Source organism: Saccostrea cucullata, unplaced genomic scaffold (assembly GCF_032062105.1).
Source record: "Saccostrea cucullata isolate Sc308-1 unplaced genomic scaffold, CSIRO_AGI_Scuc_v1 ctg3013, whole genome shotgun sequence".
Classification (NCBI taxonomy): domain Eukaryota; kingdom Metazoa; phylum Mollusca; class Bivalvia; order Ostreida; family Ostreidae; genus Saccostrea; species Saccostrea cuccullata.
In genome coordinates this window covers 10,737-33,649 of record NW_026933803.1, presented here as the reverse complement: position 1 = coordinate 33,649, position 22,913 = coordinate 10,737, and the positions used below count along the sequence as shown (strand labels likewise).

Here is a 22,913-nt window from a genome sequence, read left to right as displayed (position 1 = left end):
GCGGGAGGGTATATAGTAATCGGGATGTCCGTCCGTCTGTTACGCTTTAGGGTACCCATCTCATTAAATCTGCAACTCCTATCATACCACTAAATGAAATTTGATGAGACTTTCACAGAATCTTTATTACATATTGCCATTGTGCACCTCCTTTTTTAGTTTTTGATCCGACACATATTTTGGGTTTCCCAAAGCAAAACGTTGACACTGCCATTATATATTCATTTAGTGAGCTCATTGCTCACAGTACCTCTAGTTTACAATATAATACAGAGAAAAAACATACTAGTACAGTATATAACATGATTGTCTATGTACAGGATATTGAAATGAGAAAGGAATGAAGGACTTCAAAATGTCAGCATTTATCTATATAAAGTAATTTTTGTAATTCTGCTGATTTCACTCTTCCAAACCTATGTCATAGTTTGGGACGCCCATTTTTGAAGTTTTGAAAAATTCTAAATGTTGTTCAACAGGCCTACGGCATTGTTTGACGGCTAAACATTCCGACATCCGAGTCGTCCATGCCATCAATTTTGGCAAAGATCCGTCCGACAAGATGGCTTGGGAAAGCATTTTCTCCATGACCAACATTCTCTCAAACCAGGGCCAAATCATTAAGTCTATCATCTGTACTTTATCACCTATAAAAAGATATAAAGAGAAAGTATACATTTTGGAACCACTTCAGAGGTGTAGATGAAAATTCATTTCAAGTTAGATATTAATGCGATCAATAATATTTCAAAGAATTAATTGTTGATTGAATGTTACAACCACTGGTTTCAAACTTCAATAATAAGGCATGGTAGAAATATATGATCTTTCTCAAGACTGACTTGTATCAGTTTTGCTTAAGGAACTTTAAGAAGTTTAAAACACAGATCACTAAGAGTTTAAATCCATTGTACATGTACAATAGGTTTATGCAGTAAGTGTGATCTGCCACAAGTTTGGTGTAAATGGGGTACATAAATGGAAATAGATTTTAAATGACACAATATCAAATAAACTTATCTAAATAAATCATTATATAGGACCAAAGAAAAGTAATTTATTGAAAACATCATTTGATTAAAGTACAATGTATATATCCTTCTAATATGAATAGACAACAGTGATCATTTCTATTCGTAATTTTATTTGTAATTTTCTTTGAAGAAGCAATTTTCAATTAAGTATACACAAGCAATGGTCAATACTTAGAACAAAAACTCACCTCCAAAGTAATCTCCCCTTTTTTGTATTTCTGTTTCAAATCTGAACATTTGTTTACGAAACTTTTCCAAGCCAGCGGGCATTTCTGCAGGGGGACCTTGGCGGACTTTATAGAAATCTGTCATCATCTAATTCAAAACACAATGTTACATAAAATTAAGGCAACTTTACTACATGTAATTTCTAAAAATCGTAGAGAAAAAATGTGACAAAGATCGATCTGATACGCATCGTCTTTGGATGTTGAAATCATCTTTCAAAAGAGATATCCTAAAGATCCAGTAAGTAACATTCTAGTGATTAGTACCGCAGAAAATTAAAATTAACCATGTCTTCCAAAAATTATACTTATTCAAATATAGTGTTTATTTTACTGCTTGAGTCACCTGAGAGAAATGTTCAACAAGCATTTTATCCTGAGCCTGGCGGTAAGGGTCCTCAGGGGTCAGTTTGTTTTGGGGATACACCTGATCCAGGTAGTCACAACAGATGAGGGACTCGTACACGATCTTATCATCTTGTTCCAGGACGGGCACTTTGCCGAGAGGATTCTTCTGGAGGAACCATTCTGGTTTGCTCTTCAGATTTATATTAACGACTTCGTGCCTGAAAGCAATTATATAAGATTTTCAATAAATTCATTAAGCACTTCTAAATATTCAATATTCTCAAACAACAGTCTAATACAATTTCGAGCATATCTTCAGAGATAGTTTTGGAAATGGGTAAATGTTGTTGCATACAATACTCCAAGATTATTTTTAATAAATTGATAAACATCTTCATTTCACGTGAAAATACCGGTATTCATGACCAATTTTTATTTTGTAATTATTTACCGCATGCTAATGCAATTTCTTATAGCTTGGTTTTGTTTGTACAGGTGTAGTGGCCAAATGTATTTTAACGATTGAATTCCTGTTTGAAGGGGGTTGGGTTGGAAAATATGATGTTATAAAAAAATTGATGTAAAGATAATAAGTAATGGCTTTTGTGTTTGAAATGTTTTCTATCGAAATAAAACAATATCTGCTAAATTCACCAAGACCAGGTGTATGAAAGACAACTCCTTATAAAGTAATATAGTGAAGTATTTCTGTTCATTTGATGTCTTTTGGGCCCTTCAAAATTTTCTGACATAAATAAAAGTTATACAATGTTCATATCCAAATACACTGAGCATTTTCTTAAAATAAAGAGTCGGTTAAAAAAAACTACAAGTAAAGACAGTATTCCTCTTGAACATTCTAAAATCGTAATTTAGTAAAAATTCAGAGGGGTGATAAAAAAATTCGCGAACTAATTGAATAACTTCCATAAAAGACACAATATTTGGTTTCAGTGTTGATTATATTTTAAATTAGTCCTCTCCGATTTTAATGCACATCTTCCACCGTTCTGCTCATGCGCGAATCACGTGATATAGGCGGTCACGTGACGCCCTCCGTAGCGTTCTGTCACAAAAGCTGAAAGATTTTTCTGAGTTTTATATTTCTTTCCATATAAGTTAATTTTTAGAACAAGAACAGTTCATTTGTCAGAAATGGTCAATTCTCTGCAACAGAAGGGTGGATAAGAATATCTTTTTCCAAAATAAGCATGGCGACCATCAAAACTCAAATCTTCTGCCTCGGGAGAGACGTTTATTCAAGGTGGATAGAGAATGGTGCCTCCTTTTTATCATATCTAATATGTTTAAAATCTAAGTAAACGATATCTTAAGAATGTGCAAATTATTATATGCTACTTCAAAGGGATTTGTAAGATATACAGTACTATAAATTTTACAGTCGTTTGTTGAACAAATACGACTGAGAAAACCATTTTTCGTCACAAGTGACCTACATAGTGACGTCCTTTTCACATTGTGACGTCACAAACAAGGAGTTTATTCAGGATATGCTATTTATAGAACTTGTGTATGGCTACATGTGTACCACTTTTTTCTTCTAATCTGAATTGTGGTTTTGTAGATATAGAGATAGTTCGCGAACTTTTTGATCACCCCTCGTACATGAAATTTGACGAGAGTGTTTCACGATTCCATATAGAGATGCAAAGGATGTTTTAAAGAAAAGAAATACTGTAAAATCACATATTTTCGTGCAGTAAAAATTTAAAGGTTTAGGGGAAAAGTATTAGTTTGTTGGGATTTGATTTCTTTGCTGAATATTTAGTAGTAAATAGTATATTTAATGCATTTGAAATTTTAAATTTTGTGATGGTCATGAATTCGTGGGTCTATTTATACCTCATTTAAATGACAGAAAACAAGCCCCGCAAAAATTAGTGATTTCACAGAAACAGAATGGGTATACAGATTAAAAAGAATCTTACGGTATATTCTTGTGAGCCAGCACCAGGAGTGATCTTTGAGCAAATGGACAGAACCTCATGCTGTACACTCGAAGGACTCCATTTTCTAAGGTGGGAGCTTTGGAACCTAGTAAATAAGCATAATTCCTAATTTTAAGACGTGAAATGGATTATGTGCAGATATACACTTGTAAAAGAGGGCCTACAATTGTAATGAAAATGAGAGTAAATTTGAAGTCTCTTATGAGACTAATCTTCGCTAGCCAAGGGTTTCTGATACCCTAACCCTGTTCATAAGGAGAGTAGCGTATCAGAAACCCTTTCTAGCGAAGATGGATGAGATTGTACATAGCTCTATATACTGGTTTGTACTTATGATAAATGGAGAGAGAATAAATAGAACTTTGATTTGAAACGTTGCAACAGCTATAATGGAATTATATATCTTAGAGTAGTCTATATTTGTGTGCCAGGTTATTTTGAATCAGAGCAAAACTGTAGGAGGAGCTTAATTTGAATGTATTTCACAGACATTTCTAATTTTGATATCCATGTATCACCGTTCAGCATAAAAAAACCAATAAAAAAATATTAAGTCCAATTTTAGTAAATAGTCACATGCCGTGTGCCGAGTAATAGGTCTATTGAAGTAAGACTTTTAAAGTTTAGGGGGCGGTTGAAAGTTTTCAAAGAAAATTCTATTTTTAGCAAACATGGCAACATGCACCGTTCATCGAAATCAAAGGCCGATGTACAGAATAATAACTGCTAGTAGTTTTTTTTTTATAGAAAACTACTAAAAATCAACGTATATGAGTATGCTCGAAACAGAAAATGTCGTCTGGTCAACAGGATTGGCAGCTAGGTAAGATGTGTTTATTTTCTCACAAAATTGAAATTCTTAATAATTTAGTACATATTGGCCTAAATAAAACCCCAAATAGCAAACCATAACGGGGTAGCTGGAATGATGTGACTGAAAACATACAGGCCATGTAAAGATACATGTAGCTTCGAAATGTATAAATAGCTCTCCGAAAAAAATATATTGACATATGGTGAGCTATAGTTCCACCCATTGAAAAAAAATGTATATTTAATGGGCACAGAAAGTGTGCTGTTTCTCTATTTATTTCTCGAAGTTTTTTAAAACTTTCATCTGAAAATATAATCTCCGCTCTGTGACTGACACTGTCAAAATATTTTTTTTTTTCGGAGAGCTAAGTGTTCTGCAGCTGATATAAATATGAGGAGATCATTTAATTTGTCATTAAATAGTCTAAAATACCTTGTTTTTAATAACACCATACGAAGGAGTTTATGTGCAATTTCATACATGTAATTGGTCGATTTTTGAAAAAATAAAAACTAGGCCTAATTAAAGAAAATCAATGAACATTTGAACACGTACACCGTGTTATAAAAACTAGTAAGTGTAACCAAATTATTAAAATTTCAGCAGTCTACAACCTAAAAAGTATGAAATACATGATCCTATTGTATTAAATATATGATAAATTAATATTTACGTACCTGCGGCAAAGGCCTTTTGATTTGGCATGACTGACATTGATTGAGGCTGATGATTGCACGGGTAGACTTATATCGGCGATCAGATGTCCCGTTTTTTCGCCTCAGTAGATCGTTACAATTTTTGACCCCCTGAGAACAAGCTTTTCCCCCTGAACAGACCGTAAATCGTTATAGTTAATGACCTCTTTGAATACATTTACTTACACTTTCCGTGTACAATTTAAAAGTATTAGGTTTTTTTTGTAATTTTCGGAATAAATAACTAAGTCCGTAGCAAGGTGTCCAAGTTGGGGGGAGGGAGAACCTCCAAAATTTTTTTTTTAAATTGGTCAGACTCCTATTTCTTGGGTGAGGAGGAGGAAGGGGTCTTTCTCTGGACCTTCTTAATTTTTTTTAAAAATGGTATTTATCAGTATTCGACCAAAAAGTTCACTCCCAATTTTTCTTTCATTTTCGAAAAGAAATACAATGAGAAAATATCTAAACTTTTGATAGTTCATGTGCACAGAGTCCACTCTTGCTACTGATAAGGTTTTAACTGAGTTTTGTTGAAACGAATAGGGGAGGGCAGGTAGTGAAACAGATGATGTCTGTGCAGAAAAATCAGGGATGCAGAATATTTGTGAAATATCTTAAGCACAAAGGTAAATATAACATTTCAAATAACTTTGCAAAACTTATCAAGTTATCATGGAATACAAATAATACGACAAAACTATTCTTCGGAAAAGTGACTTATCGTTCTTTTACCTGACCTCATTAGTTTTATATGATACAAGATAATCTGTAACGACAAAAATAAATAATCCTACATTTTCACACAAAATGACCAGCACTTTTGTCATGTGGGTGGTTTAAAGACGGTTATGTATATTTTTATATGAAAAAAAATACTATAATTTCGTTAAATATTAATTGTTATAAAATGAAAAGCACAATCTTGTGATTATGTCAGACTGGAAATTTAAATTTCAGTTACACACTACTTTGAAATTTTCAAAAATATTTCATTATGGAACGAACTTTCTTAACACCCCTTATTAAAAAAACACGACAAAAGATTTCTGGATTATACGTAGTGTTTGGACATCTCCTTCGCGCGCATATGAGAGAGCAAATTAAATACCGGTATATTTGTTTGCAAAGTATCAGAAACCAAGGGGTTAAAATGGACAATGCATGTGCATATATTGTAAACATAACCATTTTATTCTTATATTTATGCCCCCGTAATAGAAGATTCGGGGGTACAGTATATAGTTTTACCCTGTCCGTCTGTCTATTTGTCGACATTTAACTTTGCCAATAGCTTTTAAGTGCGTAGGGATATGGCTTTCAAATTTCACATGTTTATTCCTTGTGACAAGACCTTTCTTAAATTACCACCAAATTTGACCTCGACCTTGACCTTTCATCCACCTTACCAAAAAATCCCATCAAACTTTCAGTGTAAAAATGGTACTAGAGCTTAAATATTTCACATGTGTATTCATTGTGACAAGACCTTTCAATGGGAATAAATATTTTGATTCCTTTGAATACCAACAATTTTTTACCTTGACCTTTGACTGGTATTTGAAAATTTCAATCCTGTAGGTATACATCTTTACATTTATATGACACTCATTCACACCATCCACATCCATAATATTATATCTATAATATACTTCACATATCGTTCATAATTACAAATACAGTTTGTCACTTAATTCTCTTTAACAAGTACATGTAAACTTCTTTATTGGTTTTCTAATTGTATGGTATACTTTTTTCTAAAAGACAGTTTATTTTCAAGACTACAGTGCTGCAGTCTTGCAGATACCTGGTATACCTCACCTTGTTAGAAGATCTCATTGGGAAATTTTCAGAGATATTCTACAAAACCTAAAACATGTCTTTGGGAAACTACAATTAGCTGATTTGAAGCTGGAGGCCAAAATGTACGATAAAGTAACAGATTGAGAGGTTCAGTGCAAGTGTTACACATGCTCTTAAATACACAGATTATACAGTCGCCCATGTGGAACATGACTAGAGCGTTTGCTTTTAGTCACACAGTAAGGAGTTGATCGGATCATGCATATACTTATATCGAAGATTCGAATCCACTGTGTGCCGCGGAAGCCCGTCTTTGGATGAGACCGCGTATACCAATGATACGTGTCGCAGTAAAGTCTTGCAAGAAATAAGTCCCCACTGCTCAAAGGCTCTATTTTCAAAGAATAGTGCTAAATATCCAGCCCTCCATCGACAAAGCGGTTGTGGCATCCCGATATGAATGAAAAATTCTCGTACGGACATTAAAAATGTTGTATCTATACCATATGCATATATTTTAACACCCCTCTGACCTCGATCGTTAATTTTTTTTACACTCTAAACCTTCTTTCTTTGACCATCAGACATCTTGAAAGCAAGTATGAATGACAATCTAAATGTGTCATTAAACTGATTTAGAAACATGCAGTGACACACACAAAGCCATACTAGTATTCGAGCTAGTATAATTATTATACATTGGTGAAAACCCCTAATTGTAATTAAAGGCAGTAAAGTTTACAAACACATAGATGCACAGAGCCTGTTATTGATATGCTTTAATTAAAAACAAATAGGATTGTATTTTCACAAGATTTAAGTATATGGTAACTACAAGTGTAACATATGGCTTGGAGGAGTATGATATGAATACTGTTAAATAGGGTATAAGAGTATTTCTATTCATTTTATCCAATCGATCAGATTTTTTTACTGTCAACAGCAAAGATGTCATTCTTCCAAACCTACGTCATAGTTTGGAACCCCAGTTTTGTAACTTTGGAAAAACGCCAAATGTCTTTCCTCGGGATGGCGGCACTGCTGTACCGCTGGGCATCCCAACATCCGCTGTGTCCATGCACTTAATTTTGGCATAGATTCTTCAGTCACAATCATTTGCGAAAGCACTTTTTCCAAGATAAAGAATCGTTCAAACCAGGGCCAAATCATAAGGTCTATCATCATCACTTTCTCACCTGCAAAATACACATTCCACTATACTGAGAAAAATATGATAGTTGGATCAGTTGTATAAAAGCGCGAATACATAAGCCCGTCGTATTACATGCAGAACGTAAGAACTTTGAAATTTAGGTCTACTTAGTGCTTATTCTTGCCCAGGTAATGAAAAGTGAATATTTATTTTACTTATCATTTTATTTATTGATTTATTTGACTGAAAAAAAGTTGAGAAAAACACACCTCCAAAGAAATCCCCCCTCTTCCCTATTTCAGTTTCGAATCTTGACAAGTGCTCAAGAAGTTTTTTCAGTCCCGCTGGTTTCTCTTCTGCAGGTGCTTGTAAAGTTTTATAGAAGTCCGTCGTCAACTGTAAAAAAAAAATCGAAAGGAAATTTAATATTATTATATCTATATAATACTGTAACTTTATCTGAAATAGTGTCCATATAATAGGGAAGGAAAATGCAATGTGACCATGGAGATGGGGTTTAATAAAGTGATCTTGCATCTAAAGCGGAACTTGAAAAAGGTTAAGTTTTTTTCTTATTAACTTTGTCACAAGATGTTGAGCTTGACATATTTTTAAGTCACCCGGTTGGTAGAGCGTTTGCTCTAGAGTCGCAAAGGAAGGAGTTGATCATGACACGGGTATGAATTGCACTGCAGGACGTCGAGACTGCATGCTCCTTCGGATGAGACCGTATAAACTGAGGTCCCGAGTCGCCAAAAGAACTGGTACGAAAAAGAGCCCTCACTGCTCAATAGCCCCGAGATCAGAGTGTAGGTCTAAATTTGAGGTGCTATCTATGACAAAATGTGGAAATGTAGAGTTAATTTTACACTTTGTTCATGAGGAAACGTATATTTACCTGGCTGAAATGTTCAACGAGCATTTTATCCTGAGCCTGGCGGTAAGGATCCTCAGGGGTCAGTTTGTTTTGGGGATACACCTGGTCCAGGTAGTCACAACAGATGAGGGACTCGTACACGATCTTATCATCTTGTTCCAGGACGGGCACTTTGCCGATAGGATTCTTCTGGAGGAACCATTCTGGTTTGCTCTTCAGGTTTATGTTGACGACTTCATGTCTTTAGGTGATAAAAATTGTTAAGTTGCAGTGATACAGTATTCATGTATGTACATTAATCCATTGCATTTAAACTAACCTTCAATACCTTATAAGAAGAGTTTGTTGAAATACCACTGCATAAGAAACAAAAGACTTACATAAGATTTGAATATCCAAAAATGAAAAAATTATGCTCTGTGCCTTTGAAAATGCATATGATATGATGAACTCTATTACAAATTAGCAAATTTAACTAATGAAAGGCTTAAGCTCTCAAACTAGTCCTTGTATTCTTTATTAACGATATCTTGTTTGTTCAGCAATCAGCATTGTCTATAATACGAGAGCTGTTCAAAAAATAATGTCCCGAATTCTTTGACATACAAGATTGTAATCATATGACATTAAGCTTTACATTCTCTCATTATTGAATCTTTAATGAATTGATAGCACTTTATGTGACCACTTTTTATCACAAAGTTTATTTGAAGAAGCTGGAAAATAAAGGCTATTCGAGACACTTCATTATAAATGAATGGTAAAGAATCCTTGAACTAGAGTGAATTTAACCGCTTCATTAAAGTTGCTGTAAAACTTGTTAAGAATCCGAAAGAAATGTAAACTGAAATATGAAATTTACAGCAACCAATGTTTGTTTTATACACATATGAGCAGGTGGATTTCAATGAAAAAAAATTATATAATTAGCACCAAAAATGGGTACCGTCCTTGGCGACAAGGACTTACAACAACCAATGTACTGTTTGCCAAAATTCAACAAATTATCACTGATTATGTTTGATTGACTTTAAAACACATTGCAAATTTCATAGGCATCATTTGGGGGATTAACACTGTTTTAAAGAAACATTTTACAATTAAAAAAAAAAAAAAAAAAAAAAAAAAAACCTTAACACTCAATGGTCACCCTATGTTTTGAAAAATTAGTGAAAATGACAGCGTGTAAGAATATCTAAACAATTATTTAAAAAAAAAAAAAAAATGTACTTACCCACGTTTGTCAGAAATTCAAACAGATAATGAAACTTTAACCCCTCAACACAAAACAGATTTACAATAAGATGCACTTGTCAAAAACAGCAAAGGCCTCATTGTCGCAAACCACGGCCAAAATGTACGATCCTCTCCCATTCTGAGGAGAGAGCTACATGCGAACTCCGGACCGTGGCTTGAGACGATGCAAAGGCCTGAGAAGAGCAAAAATTTGCAAGAGCACAAAAACAGTTTTATATGCAATTTTCTTACATATTAGTGGTCTTGTTTTTCAAATTCTTATTCGGGAGAAAGATCAATTTCTGGAGGAATCTAGAAAGCAAAACTTTTGCAAAAAAAATCCAAAAAAAAAAATCGAAAATTTATGAGAGGGAGGAACCAGAATCAGGAATCCACTACATTAAATTTCTTCAAGAAAGCGCCAAAACTCACAGGCCATGAAAAGTAAAGGAGTTTTCGGGATATACAGATAGTTAATGTTTTGTTACATCAACAAAATTCGTCAGATCTTTCAACCTTCAACTTGTTTAATTTTCCAAACTTGAAAAAACACCTTTCAGAAAGTAAAAAAAAATCAAGGACAGGAAATCATAGGATCTGCCATATTCCAATATACGAAGGGCCATACTCAAAAATGTGTTTTAAAAACAATCAGAAATTGGATAAAAATGTTACAGACATGAGTTTTAATTTAAAGAGAATATCTAATAAATGAAATCATTAAGACTAAATCATTGAAAAGCGTATGTTGATTCTAACCGAGCACCGAAGACATTATATATTGAACAGCCCTCGTATATGAGATAATTACTTGAATGGTATTCAAATATATTACATTACATTTCCGTGTTTCTTGATTACATAGTTATAATGTTTTCATTTATGAAATGAACAATAAAACATACGGGATATTTTTGTGAGCTAACACCAAGAGTGTTCGTTCTGCATAAGGACAAAATCTCATGCTGTATACACGGAGTTTCCCTGTTTCCAGATTGGGAACTTCAGAACCTGTCGATAAATATGACAATAAAATAATACAAAAAGACATGTTTGTGATATACTACAATGCCCAAATATTGGCCACTTAAAGTCAAGGTTTACGTTCTTCAATTATAGGTAAAAACTCCAAAGTCAAGGTTAAGAGTTTAAAAAATGTTAGAATCGGAAAATGTGTTTTGAAAGCCATACATGTAGCACCAACTATAAGAAAACATGGCGGAAAGTTAAATTTTCAAAAAGGAGGTCATATGCTAAGGTCAATGTCATGAGTTCAAAAATATATAAATAGTCTTGGAATAAATTAATGATGACCCGACTCACTGGTCTGGGGCCAGTAAATTCTCAACATGGACTGGTGCTTTGTATACAGCAAGTTCTCGAGACCAGCGGTTATTTTATGCATATAAAAATTCATTCTTGCCCAAAGGGAAAGTGAAGTCTATTGACAGTTTAAAATTTATGTTGACAGTCAAAGTTACCAGTGGGAAAATATTTCAAGCTTTGCAGAGAGACGTACAGACCAAAAAAATATGCCCCGAATCAACACTTATATGTAATTACCTTTTAAATTCTATATTTGGAACTTAAAATTATTGATAAACAGATAATTTCATAAATGTCAGGTATAAAATTGCATATGAAGATTGCCAAATAAAACCGTAAACTTATATTTGGAACTTAAAATTATTGATAAACAGATAATTTCATAAATGTCAGGTATAAAATTGCATATGAAGATTGCCAAATAAAACCGTAAACTTTAATTAGAAAGTTATTTGAAAAATATTGTTTACAAAATGACAATAATAGTGAGACCCCACTCCCGGTATTGATTACACAAGATAACACTCGTCACGTGAAACACTGGCCTGTTTTCGTTTTCTCATCTTATTCATCTTATTAATGATCATTACACTGGTCAGCTACATGTACTCACCTGCAGCGAAAGCCTTTTCAGTCGGCATTGTTCAATTCCTTCAATAAAAAAAAATCAAACGATGAATCAAAGTGCTGCCTTAATATTTATTTTTTTTTAAATGTTTTAAAAACAGGTATGTTCTATATTTTCAACTTTAAAGCCAGTATGTCAGGGACACACACATGTGAGGACACAACAGATTTTATTAAAAAGAATAATACATATTTTAAATAATACTAAAGAAAAAATGAAGTCAACGAAATAATGCTTATGAATGGGCGTCAGTTATCGATTGGGAATGTACACTACATATATGATATTATATTTGTCTGGGGGTAAACGAGGTCATGATTGGTGTCGAAGAAACCATGCAACGACAATCGACAACAACAACGACAAACGAGAAAAATAACAAAACTTGTTACATGCCATCGTGAAAATACAGTGTATTTAACAGCTGTATTTTCTTGATGCCTTTCAGCAGTGTTAAACGGTTATTAAATTTACGACACACCTTTTAACAAATGATCCGCCCATTAGCGTTCACAAAACGAAACAACCGTACACAGAACGATATTGTACGAACCGTTCCAAACAGCTGCATGCCAAAAAGGGAAGAAAAAAAAGAAAAGAAAAGAAAAAAAAGAAATCGAGTAAATAAAGAAACATACCCAGATACGTTTTAATTAAATGTCTATGTTCAAATCATAGAATGTTATTTATTGTGACGCGAGGCGAACTCGTCAACACAATTTTTATAGGGAACGTTGGTTTTTATTGTGAAAATTATTTAATGCTCCAATTTGAATCACACATTGTAACACTATAATCCACTGCACTAGTAAATCCCAATATATAAATCCCAATGTATCAATTTGATTAAGTAAACCTTGTATTAAACCTTTACCTTTCTTCAAGTAATAAAACCAATTCTATTCTACTATTTATTTACAGTTTAAAGAAAATGAAAGTCATGAAAAATTATGAAAACAAATCAACCCAACTTCTTTTATTCTCCTAACTTACCTAATAATTCCCTATTAAAACTATATATAATTATCAATGAATACCTTTACATTTATTATAAATCCCTAATACTTTAACCAATCACCAGAGCTACACCTTGGTAAATATTTCGGTGTAACCCAATCACCAGAGCTGCACCTTGGTAAATATTTCGGTGCAACTCGGTGTTTACCAAGATTAACCAAGTCACCAATACACAACACCTTGGTAAATTTCGGTGTAAAATTGGTGCTGGTATTAATTTCCAGGAATAAGAGAAGTAATAGCCGTTTAATAATTTAGGCTATCACCAATAATTTCTCCGAAAGCCCTTGGTGTGTAATAATTTTACCAAAGATCTCGGTGAAATATCAGGTGTCACTTGGTAAATCCTAACCAAACTATAATAAATGTTTAATTACCAAATCCTCTCTAGCCCGTCTTAACTGAGCCTCCGACATCTTCAAAATAATCAACAAGTCTACAGAGCAATTAACCAATTGAACCCTATTTATACTGGTCATCCCCTCAATGACAGTTATATACTGCAGATTAATAGAGATGCTGGCTAAGAAACTCCCCCTACCAGACGGCCCACTGTGAATAAATAGAAGTTGGGAAGTGATACAAATTAACAAAGAAACATTAAGCAATGTATTTACACAGCAATTCACTACTGTAAAATTAGATCATTAAACAATTATCAGGATAAAGAGAGTTACAAAACTTACCTATCAAGGTAAAATATAAATTTGTAACATAACCCCCCTCTCTAAAAAGTTTAGTCCCTAAACTATTTAACTTTGACTGTAGTGAATTGCTTCACATCAATTTTACATCAATTTTAAAACCGTAAAATGTAAAAACACACAAACTTTAAGCATAGACAAAAAGTCTTCTCTTTACTGGTTTACTCTATCACGTGTCTACATCTGCACATTTCAAGTCTCTTTTTAATCATCTTAATTCACAGTTACTTGCTGCAGGAACAAAATCCCTTTAATTGTCTTTCAATTATGTCCACAAAGTCAGTAAGTTCATAATATTCACATTCCACTTTTAATGCTGCCAAGGCTCCCTTCTCGTTTGGTAAGGTCGGAATAGAAACCTGTCCTTTGTTTCGAAGATAATTGAGAATTACTGCAAAATGTTTTGGGTCCCTGTCCAAGAAATAAGACGGAATAATTCCATTAGAAGATTTGATTTGCATCAACTTTGCCAACTTTGATGGGATAGATGTTATCGTCTCTTTCGTTGTCTTGAATTTATATCCACCAACATCTAACTGCACCATGTTTTTCTGCATTTGTTCCATTTGTTTGATGACACTCAACTCCTCTTCTTCTTTGTCGAATTGGTCATCTGCTTCTATGGAAATCTCATCATATTCTTTACTAACTGAACTCACTAACGGCGACCTTGACCTTGTTCGCGATCTGGATGGCATCGGTCTTCGGATGGAAACTTTGGTAATTTGTAATGGAAGGATGTTCTTACTCCATTTTTCTAACTCCTCTTTTGCTTGGCTTCCTGTAGAATCCGTGCGTAAATTAACAATACTGTAGCCGAATCCTCTTTTGCAGTTCCCATGCTCTTGATCCTTTCTTGAAAGAGTTGCATTACATTCCTTACAACTATACTTAAATCCACTGTGTTGCTCCTGTGCATGCCTATTTGCTGCATAGAGGCTCTCTGACTTAAATTTTTCACACACATTGCACACGTAAGTTGTTACCTGAAAATATAAAACAAAGATCAAATAAATGAACAGCACACTACAACCAATCTTAATATAAATAGAAGTCACTATATTGAGTGGGCACTTTATAATTTCGTTTTGCACGTTTCTCATTTCTATCTTCACTTTTCTCTTTAGATGCACTTTTAGATACACTGTCACTACACTGCACATGACCAATGTCATCCAAATCACAAACATCACCATCAACATTCTCGTCATCACTTATCTTCACAACATCACCACTCACGTCATTGTCAATCCCATCTAAATGAATATTTTCACCATCACTAGCCAAAATTCTACCCGTTATTTCACTATCCATAGTCTCACTAATAATCCATTCTGGTTTATTTTCTCCCAAATAAGGTTTTAATCTGTCAGAATGCACCACTTTTGGTTTTGATCTCTGAGATTCCTGAATTCTGTACGTCACATCACTTATTTTCTTCACTACTAAAAACGGTCCAATCCAATGATTACGCAATTTTTGAGATAACCCTTTCTTCTTTGTTGGGTCATGTAACCATACTGCATCACCGAATTTATACTCATGAAAATTGATATTTTTGTCATATCTCCTTTTCATTGTATCTGCAGTAAGCTTTAAATTTTCCCTGGCGTAATCATGCACACTTCTCATTTGTTCAGCCAACTGAAATGCATAATCTGATTTGAACTGTTTTTGTTTTTCATGCTGAACTTCGCCGAACATCAAATCAATTGGTAAAGTTATTTCCCTTCCAAGCATCATGTATGAAGGTGACACTTTCGTTGCTTCATGCACAGACGATCTATAAGCCATCATCACAACCGACAAAAACATATCCCAATCTCTTTGCATAGGATCTATGAAAGCTGTTAACATATTTTGAATTGTTTGATTTGCACGCTCTACCATCCCATCTGATTTTGGTCTAAAAGGTGTGGTTCGTGTTTTATCCATATTTAACAATTCACAGATTTCCTTAAACAATCCTGATTCAAAATTTGTTCCTTGATCAGAATGAATTTCTTTAGGTACACCAAAGACACTGATAAATCGATCAATTAGAGCAGATGCAACAGTTGCTGCTTCCTGGTCACGTAATGGCACTGCTTCAGTCCATTTAGTGAAATAATCAGCTATCACCAGAATGTACCTATTTCCTTTTTCAGTTTCAGGTAGAGGGCCCATTATGTCTATCGCTATTCTTTCCATGGGAGCTCCTACAACATATTTCTTCATTGGTCCTTGATAATGTTTCACAGGTCTTTTTCTTGCAGCACACACATCGCAAATTTTACACATGTGTTGAATATCCTTCCTCATATTAAACCAATAGAATCTACATTTCACTCTTTCCAAAGTTTTGTTAACCCCTAGATGCCCAGAAGTTCGAGAACTGTGTAACTCATTCATCACATATTTCTGTAATTCTTTAGGCAAGACAATTAACCACAGAACTTCTTTTCCACTATCTGATTCCCACTTAAAGTACAACACATCATCCTTTAGCGTTAGTGAATCATACCGGGCCCAGTAATGTTTCACTTCTAAGGATTCGGAAGAAATATCCTTCCATTCAGGTTTAATCCCTGATGATTTCCATGTCATGACATTTTTCAAAATACCATCATTTTGTTGCATTTCCGACATCTCCGGTACGGATACAACTCTGTTACACATAGCGACACCAACTGGCGTAACAGTATTCGGACTCGCACTCGCGTCCTTCTTTAACGCAATTTCCAGCAAGCTACCCGAAAACTCACATCCACTGATGTCCGTTTGAATGCCAATCTCCTCACTAGAAGTGACATTCTTTTTCTCAACTTTTTCACAATAGGAACACTCAACATGAAAACAAGGGCGTCTGGACAACGAGTCAGCATTTGCATGCAACCTTCCCTGTCTATGTTGAATTTCCATATCATAAGTAGACAAAATTTCAATCCATCTAGCCATTTGACCTTCAGGATTTTTTAAATTAAGCAACCAACGCAATGCACCATGATCAGTTCTCACAATGAAATGTCTGCCATAAAGATAATGATGAAATTGTTTCACTGCTTTCACAACTGCCAACAATTCCTTTCTCGTCACACAGTACTTCCTTTCTGGTTTTGAGAGTGACTGACTGTAATAACTTATCACTTTTTCCTGATCATCCTGTATCTGTGACAACACAGCACCAAGTCCTGAATCACTTGCATCCGTGTCCAACATAAATAGTCCAGTTCTGTTTGGGTAAGCCAATATTGGAGGTGACACAAGTAGCTCTTTCAAAGTCCTAAAAGAAAGATCACACTCTTCAGTCCACAAAAATTTCCTCCCTTTTTCCGTAAGTCTGTGAAGTGGTTTGGCGATAGAAGCAAAATTTCTAATAAATTTCCTATAATATGAGCACAATCCCAAAAAGCTCCTAACTTCAGTCACATTCTTAGGAATTACCCATTCCTCAATAATTTTTGTTTTCTCTGGATCTGTAGAAACTCCATTCTCATTCACCACATGTCCCAGAAATTTCACTTCTTTTTGAAATAAAACACATTTCTCTGGATTTAATTTCAAATTAGCTTCCCTAATTCTTTCAAACACTTGAGATAAATTTGAAACTTGATCCTCAAAAGAGTTGCCAATCACAATTATGTCATCCAAGTATGCCATACAAATTTTCCAATTCAATCCATATAGCACTTTTTCCATTAGTTTTACAAATGTTGCACCACTATTACACAATCCAAATGGCATGACTTTAAACTGCCAAAACCCACTGTCAAATGTTGCAAAGGCTGTTTTTGGTCTATCCTCTTGTTCTACCTCAACTTGCCAATAACCACTTTTTAAATCTAAAGTTGAAAACCATTTAGAACCACTTAAAGCATCTAATGAATCGTCAATCCTTGGTAGCGGTTGAGAATCCTTCACAGTCACATCATTAATTTTTCTGTAGTCCAAACAAAATCTAGCTGTCCCATCCTTCTTTGTCACTAATACCACAGGAGAAGCCCAAGGTCCATTTGATGGTTCAATTATGTCAGCATCCTGCATTTCCTTCACTGAATCTTTCACAATTTGTTGTTTAGCTAAAGGAACTCTCCTGGGTCTCTGCTTTATTGGAGTTGCACCTTGTGTATCTATTTTATGAGTCACTAGATTTGTTCTCCCTATGTCACCTGAATGTTTAGAAAATACATTTTGATTTGACAGTAAAATTTGTTTCACTTTTTCTTTTTGGTCACCGTTTAAATTCACAGAGCTATCCTCAAATAACCTCTCCAGATGCTTCGGTAAACAATTAGACTCACTTGTCTGACATCTACGGACTTCATTTGTGTCTGTTTCTAACTGCACTTCATTTACCTCAACACATTGAGCAACCAAAGCATTTTTATTGAGGCTAATGTCTCGATCAGTTAAATTCAATAGCCTTACGGGAACACTATCTCCAGACACATTAATCACACTTGATGCTACGAAAAGATTATAATGGTCACTAAATTGTTCACTTGGCTCAATCAAAGCAAAATCAGAGTTTTCCAGAGCATCAATCACTTTTCCCTGTACAATTGCTTCACTATTTGCTGGCACACAAGTTGATGCTGCAATCACTACTCTACAACACATGGCCTCTACACTAGATTTAAAACAAGGAATAACACTGTTTCCCAACTTTAAATTTTGTTCACTCAAAACGACATCACAATGGTGTTCCATAAGAAAATCCATTCCCAGAATCCCGTCACCTTTGATATCAGCAAGCCACATTTCATGCCAAAAAACCATTTCACCCACTTTCAAGCTAAATTTCCCTTTTCCAAAGAAAGGAGAGACTTCACCTGTGGCTGTCAACATTGCAATATTTACAGACTCCAAACCTGGCTTTTTGTTTTCAGGCATATTCTTGAAAAAATCAACACTAAGAATAGATATGTTTGCACCTGTATCTACAAGCAATGCAATTGGTACACCTTGCACATATGAACGTATATACAAGCCATCACCATTCAACCATGATGATCCAACTAACTTCACTTTGGGCCATTCATTTCCTCCCGAACCCTGGCCCCGGAATTCGGTGCTCTCATGTTTCCCCCCTGATGCAGATTTTTGTTTGAATGGGGTCCATTCGAATAACTTGCCTTATGATTGAGAGCTTCCTGACACAGTCTTAATTCTTTTCTCATTTCATCCATATCCCTTTTCAGTCCTTGAATTCCAAATTGAATATTATTTGGACTTTGTTTAACATTGGTCTGTGGATACCTGCCATTCCCATATTTTGAAGGTGTCGGAGGCCGTTTTTATTTGGCAGCTTGTTGGATGGTTTCTCGGGGTATTGAGAGGTATCCACTGACCTCACTAAAACTTTCCCTCTTTGCCTATCTGCTAATTTATGGGTCTCAATGCGAACTGCGATAATTTCTGCTTCTGAAATATTTTTTGGTCTTGCTTCACGAAGTCTAAACCGCATATCCGGGTCTGTCAAAGCATCAATGAAATGATCCAACGCCAGCACATCCAACAAATTAGACGAGGCATTTGGGTATGCTTGTCTAGTTAACTTTCGTATTGTTTGTGCAAGCTCGGGAATACTTTCATCCCTGTTTCTTGTTTTTGACTGTAATCGTGCTCTAAACATTTCAGCTCTATTTGTTGTGCCGAATCGATTGGATAATGCTTTCACTAATTTGTCAAAGTCCCTTCTTTCAGTTGATGACAATTCGTTTAAAATAGCTCTTGCTTGTCCCTTCAAACTTCCTGCCAAATAAAGAGATTTTGATTCATAACTCCATTTGTTTATGTCTGAAAGAATATCAAACTGTGTCACATACTCCTCCCAATCATCAGTTCCATCGTAGTACTGAGGTTTCATCTTAATGGCACTGAGCGACATCGCGCTTGAAATCTGAGGTTTTTGTTCCTTGGGAGAATCAGAATCCTCCAAATTACTCGGTTTCTGTTCACTCTCCCCTGACAAATTCAATGAACTCTCCTCCTTGCACTGCTGACCTTTCCTATCAGACTGACTTATGCTTTTTGTTACTCCTTCAAAAGATGTGTCCTTATTAAATGGTTTGACTTGCTCATTCAAATCCCATTTAACACTCTTTTGAAATCCTAGAGCACTCTTTGGAGTAGAAGTCACAAAATCCAGAACTTTTTCATCCCCAAAATTCAATTCTTGTGACCCATTTTTGACACTACTTTCCTTCTTAATCTCCTTCTCAAGATGCAACACCGAATTCTCACCTGATGTTTCTATTTCTTGTTTAATTTCACTGAATACTTCCTCTTTTATCATTTTCAGTTTTGTGTGATATTGATCAAATTCTTCCCTAACTGATTGAAACATGTTTTCCATAAACATTTGCTGTTTTTCCATTTGACCAAATACCGTTTCTTGAAACTGAGATAAAGTTGTATTCAATTCTTCCTTCATAACTTTAAGATCACTTTTAAAATCTTTCCGGGCTTCCTCGTCGGGCACCTGATAATTCACTTCTTTACTATTTTCATCTAACGTCATAGTTTCATGCCACTGCTCTTCATCAAAAATAGATTCACTTTCACCTTTCGTTTTAAACGAAACAATTCCCGAAGACTTATCCATTGTGTTTTTGAAATTTACACTCATCAATCAAAACAAAATCACAACACTGAAATACTGTTTGAATTCACCAAAATAACAATAACAATTTTCACCTATAAACCAAATCCCACCGCTGCCACCAATGTGACGCGAGGCGAACTCGTCAACACAATTTTTATAGGGAACGTTGGTTTTTATTGTGAAAATTATTTAATGCTCCAATTTGAATCACACATTGTAACACTATAATCCACTGCACTAGTAAATCCCAATATATAAATCCCAATGTATCAATTTGATTAAGTAAACCTTGTATTAAACCTTTACCTTTCTTTAAGTAATAAAACCAATTCTATTCTACTATTTATTTACAGTTTAAAGAAAATGAAAGTCATGAAAAATTATGAAAACAAATCAACCCAACTTCTTTTATTCTCCTAACTTACCTAATAATTCCCTATTAAAACTATATATAATTATCAATGAATACCTTTACATTTATTATAAATCCCTAATACTTTAACCAATCACCAGAGCTACACCTTGGTAAATATTTCGGTGTAACCCAATCACCAGAGCTGCACCTTGGTAAATATTTCGGTGCAACTCGGTGTTTACCAAGATTAACCAAGTCACCAATACACAACACCTTGGTAAATTTCGGTGTAAAATTGGTGCTGGTATTAATTTCCAGGAATAAGAGAAGTAATAGCCGTTTAATAATTTAGGCTATCACCAATAATTTCTCCGAAAGCCCTTGGTGTGTAATAATTTTACCAAAGATCTCGGTGAAATATCAGGTGTCACTTGGTAAATCCTAACCAAACTATAATAAATGTTTAATTACCAAATCCTCTCTAGCCCGTCTTAACTGAGCCTCCGACATCTTCAAAATAATCAACAAGTCTACAGAGCTATTAACCAATTGAACCCTATTTATACTGGTCATCCCCTCAATGACAGTTATATACTGCAGATTAATAGAGATGCTGGCTAAGAAACTCCCCCTACCAGACGGCCCACTGTGAATAAATAGAAGTTGGGAAGTGATACAAATTAACAAAGAAACATTAAGCAATGTATTTACACAGCAATTCACTACTGTAAAATTAGATCATTAAACAATTATCAGGATAAAGAGAGTTACAAAACTTACCTATCAAGGTAAAATATAAATTTGTAACATAATTCATCATGTAAATTGCAATCACTCAGCTATATTCCGAGCTTCCTCTGACTCTAACCCCTGTTTTTATCATATTGTGACCTGTGCAGCGTTTCCCCTGCACAAGTCACAATATGAAAACAGGGGTTAGAGTCAGAGGAAGCTCGGATTATCACTCAGCAGGATCTTAATTCTTGAAAACAACCAGCATTACATAAAATTATTTAAGAAAAAACGACAAAGGGAAGTAACTTCAAGAGATATAATATCATTATGTTTACAAACAACATTTACTTACTTACGATAGACAAGTGGTCTTGTCACTTTTTAGTCTGTAGCCTACCTTATCACCCGTCTTATCAGGTAGGTAAAGGTATCACACCGGTAATTGACCAATCAAAATGAACTTAGTCAAATGTAGGTCCATATATATAGAATTAATTTTCTTTTCTTTTGGGGCGTTTTTCTATTTTCTTCCATACCATTTTTACAACTTTGGTACCTGTGCCCAGTAAATGTTATGTACTTTGTGACTAAATGAAGGTTTTGGACAGGAACTATTTTTTTCATGGCATAGGAGGCTACTTCCTGTAGTGCACTCGAGGTGTTTATAAACACAGTGAAAACACGTGGATTTGAGGGTAGCCCTGTTTGCAGATGGAAAAAGTCCGAAAATGCCGTGTGGGTACCCTGTTTTTTGGTGTCAGCTAATGTGACAGGTAATGTTTAACACCTTCTGCTACATATTTTTTCATGTAAACAAATACCCGATTTTTAACGATTTTTTATTCTATATAGAATTATATAGTGAAAACAATTACCGGTGTGATACCTTGAAGGTGATTGTGAAAAATCATTTTAATCCTTATTAAAGACATTTTTCATTTTTAAAAGGCATATTTCAACAAAATATGTGATTTTATTGACTTTTTGTTTGAAAACACACAATTTTAAAAGTAGAATTAGAATTTACATTATTTTTCACAGATTTCTGTTTAAAAATTAACAATAGGCTATATTTTACACTCAATACTTTAAAATATGACTAAAAAGGTAGCATTATGCATCTAAAATGTGGAAAGAAGTCAGAGAATATTGTTTTTTCATTTTATATGACTTAACATTATATGCACCAGCTGACCGCAGTCAATTATAGTGTCTACAGACTTTGCGGTAAAGGGTGTTAAAGCTGATTTTTCAAGAATAGACTAATTCTAGGTTTGCGAATGAATTTTTAGCATAAGCGACAACTGCGATAAAATGTAAACAAGTAGAAATGTTATCACGAAATGATAATTTCTACAGACACATGACTTATTTTGATTTATTCAGACCTCCAGTGATACATACATTA

The 22,913-nt window shown here is 34.5% G+C and overlaps 2 protein-coding genes across 2 annotated transcripts; both read right to left on the bottom strand.

The window, feature by feature from the left end:
* LOC134239381 (uncharacterized) lies at positions 1 to 21,913 on the bottom strand. Its single transcript, XM_062721558.1, has 11 exons — positions 21,858 to 21,913; positions 12,094 to 12,131; positions 11,060 to 11,165; positions 8,940 to 9,159; positions 8,311 to 8,437; positions 7,843 to 8,084; positions 5,071 to 5,116; positions 3,559 to 3,664; positions 1,608 to 1,827; positions 1,223 to 1,349; positions 1 to 647 (listed from the first exon to the last, which is right to left on the bottom strand). Exons 2-11 carry the CDS (start codon positions 12,119 to 12,121, stop codon positions 403 to 405), a joined length of 1,467 nt encoding a protein of 488 aa, XP_062577542.1. The 5' UTR covers positions 12,122 to 12,131; positions 21,858 to 21,913; the 3' UTR covers positions 1 to 402.
* LOC134239380 (BTB/POZ domain-containing protein KCTD5-like) lies at positions 14,054 to 14,673 on the bottom strand. Its single transcript, XM_062721557.1, has one exon. It carries the CDS (start codon positions 14,525 to 14,527, stop codon positions 14,054 to 14,056), a length of 474 nt encoding a protein of 157 aa, XP_062577541.1. The 5' UTR covers positions 14,528 to 14,673.
* Positions 21,914 to 22,913: the final 1,000 nt, after the last annotated feature.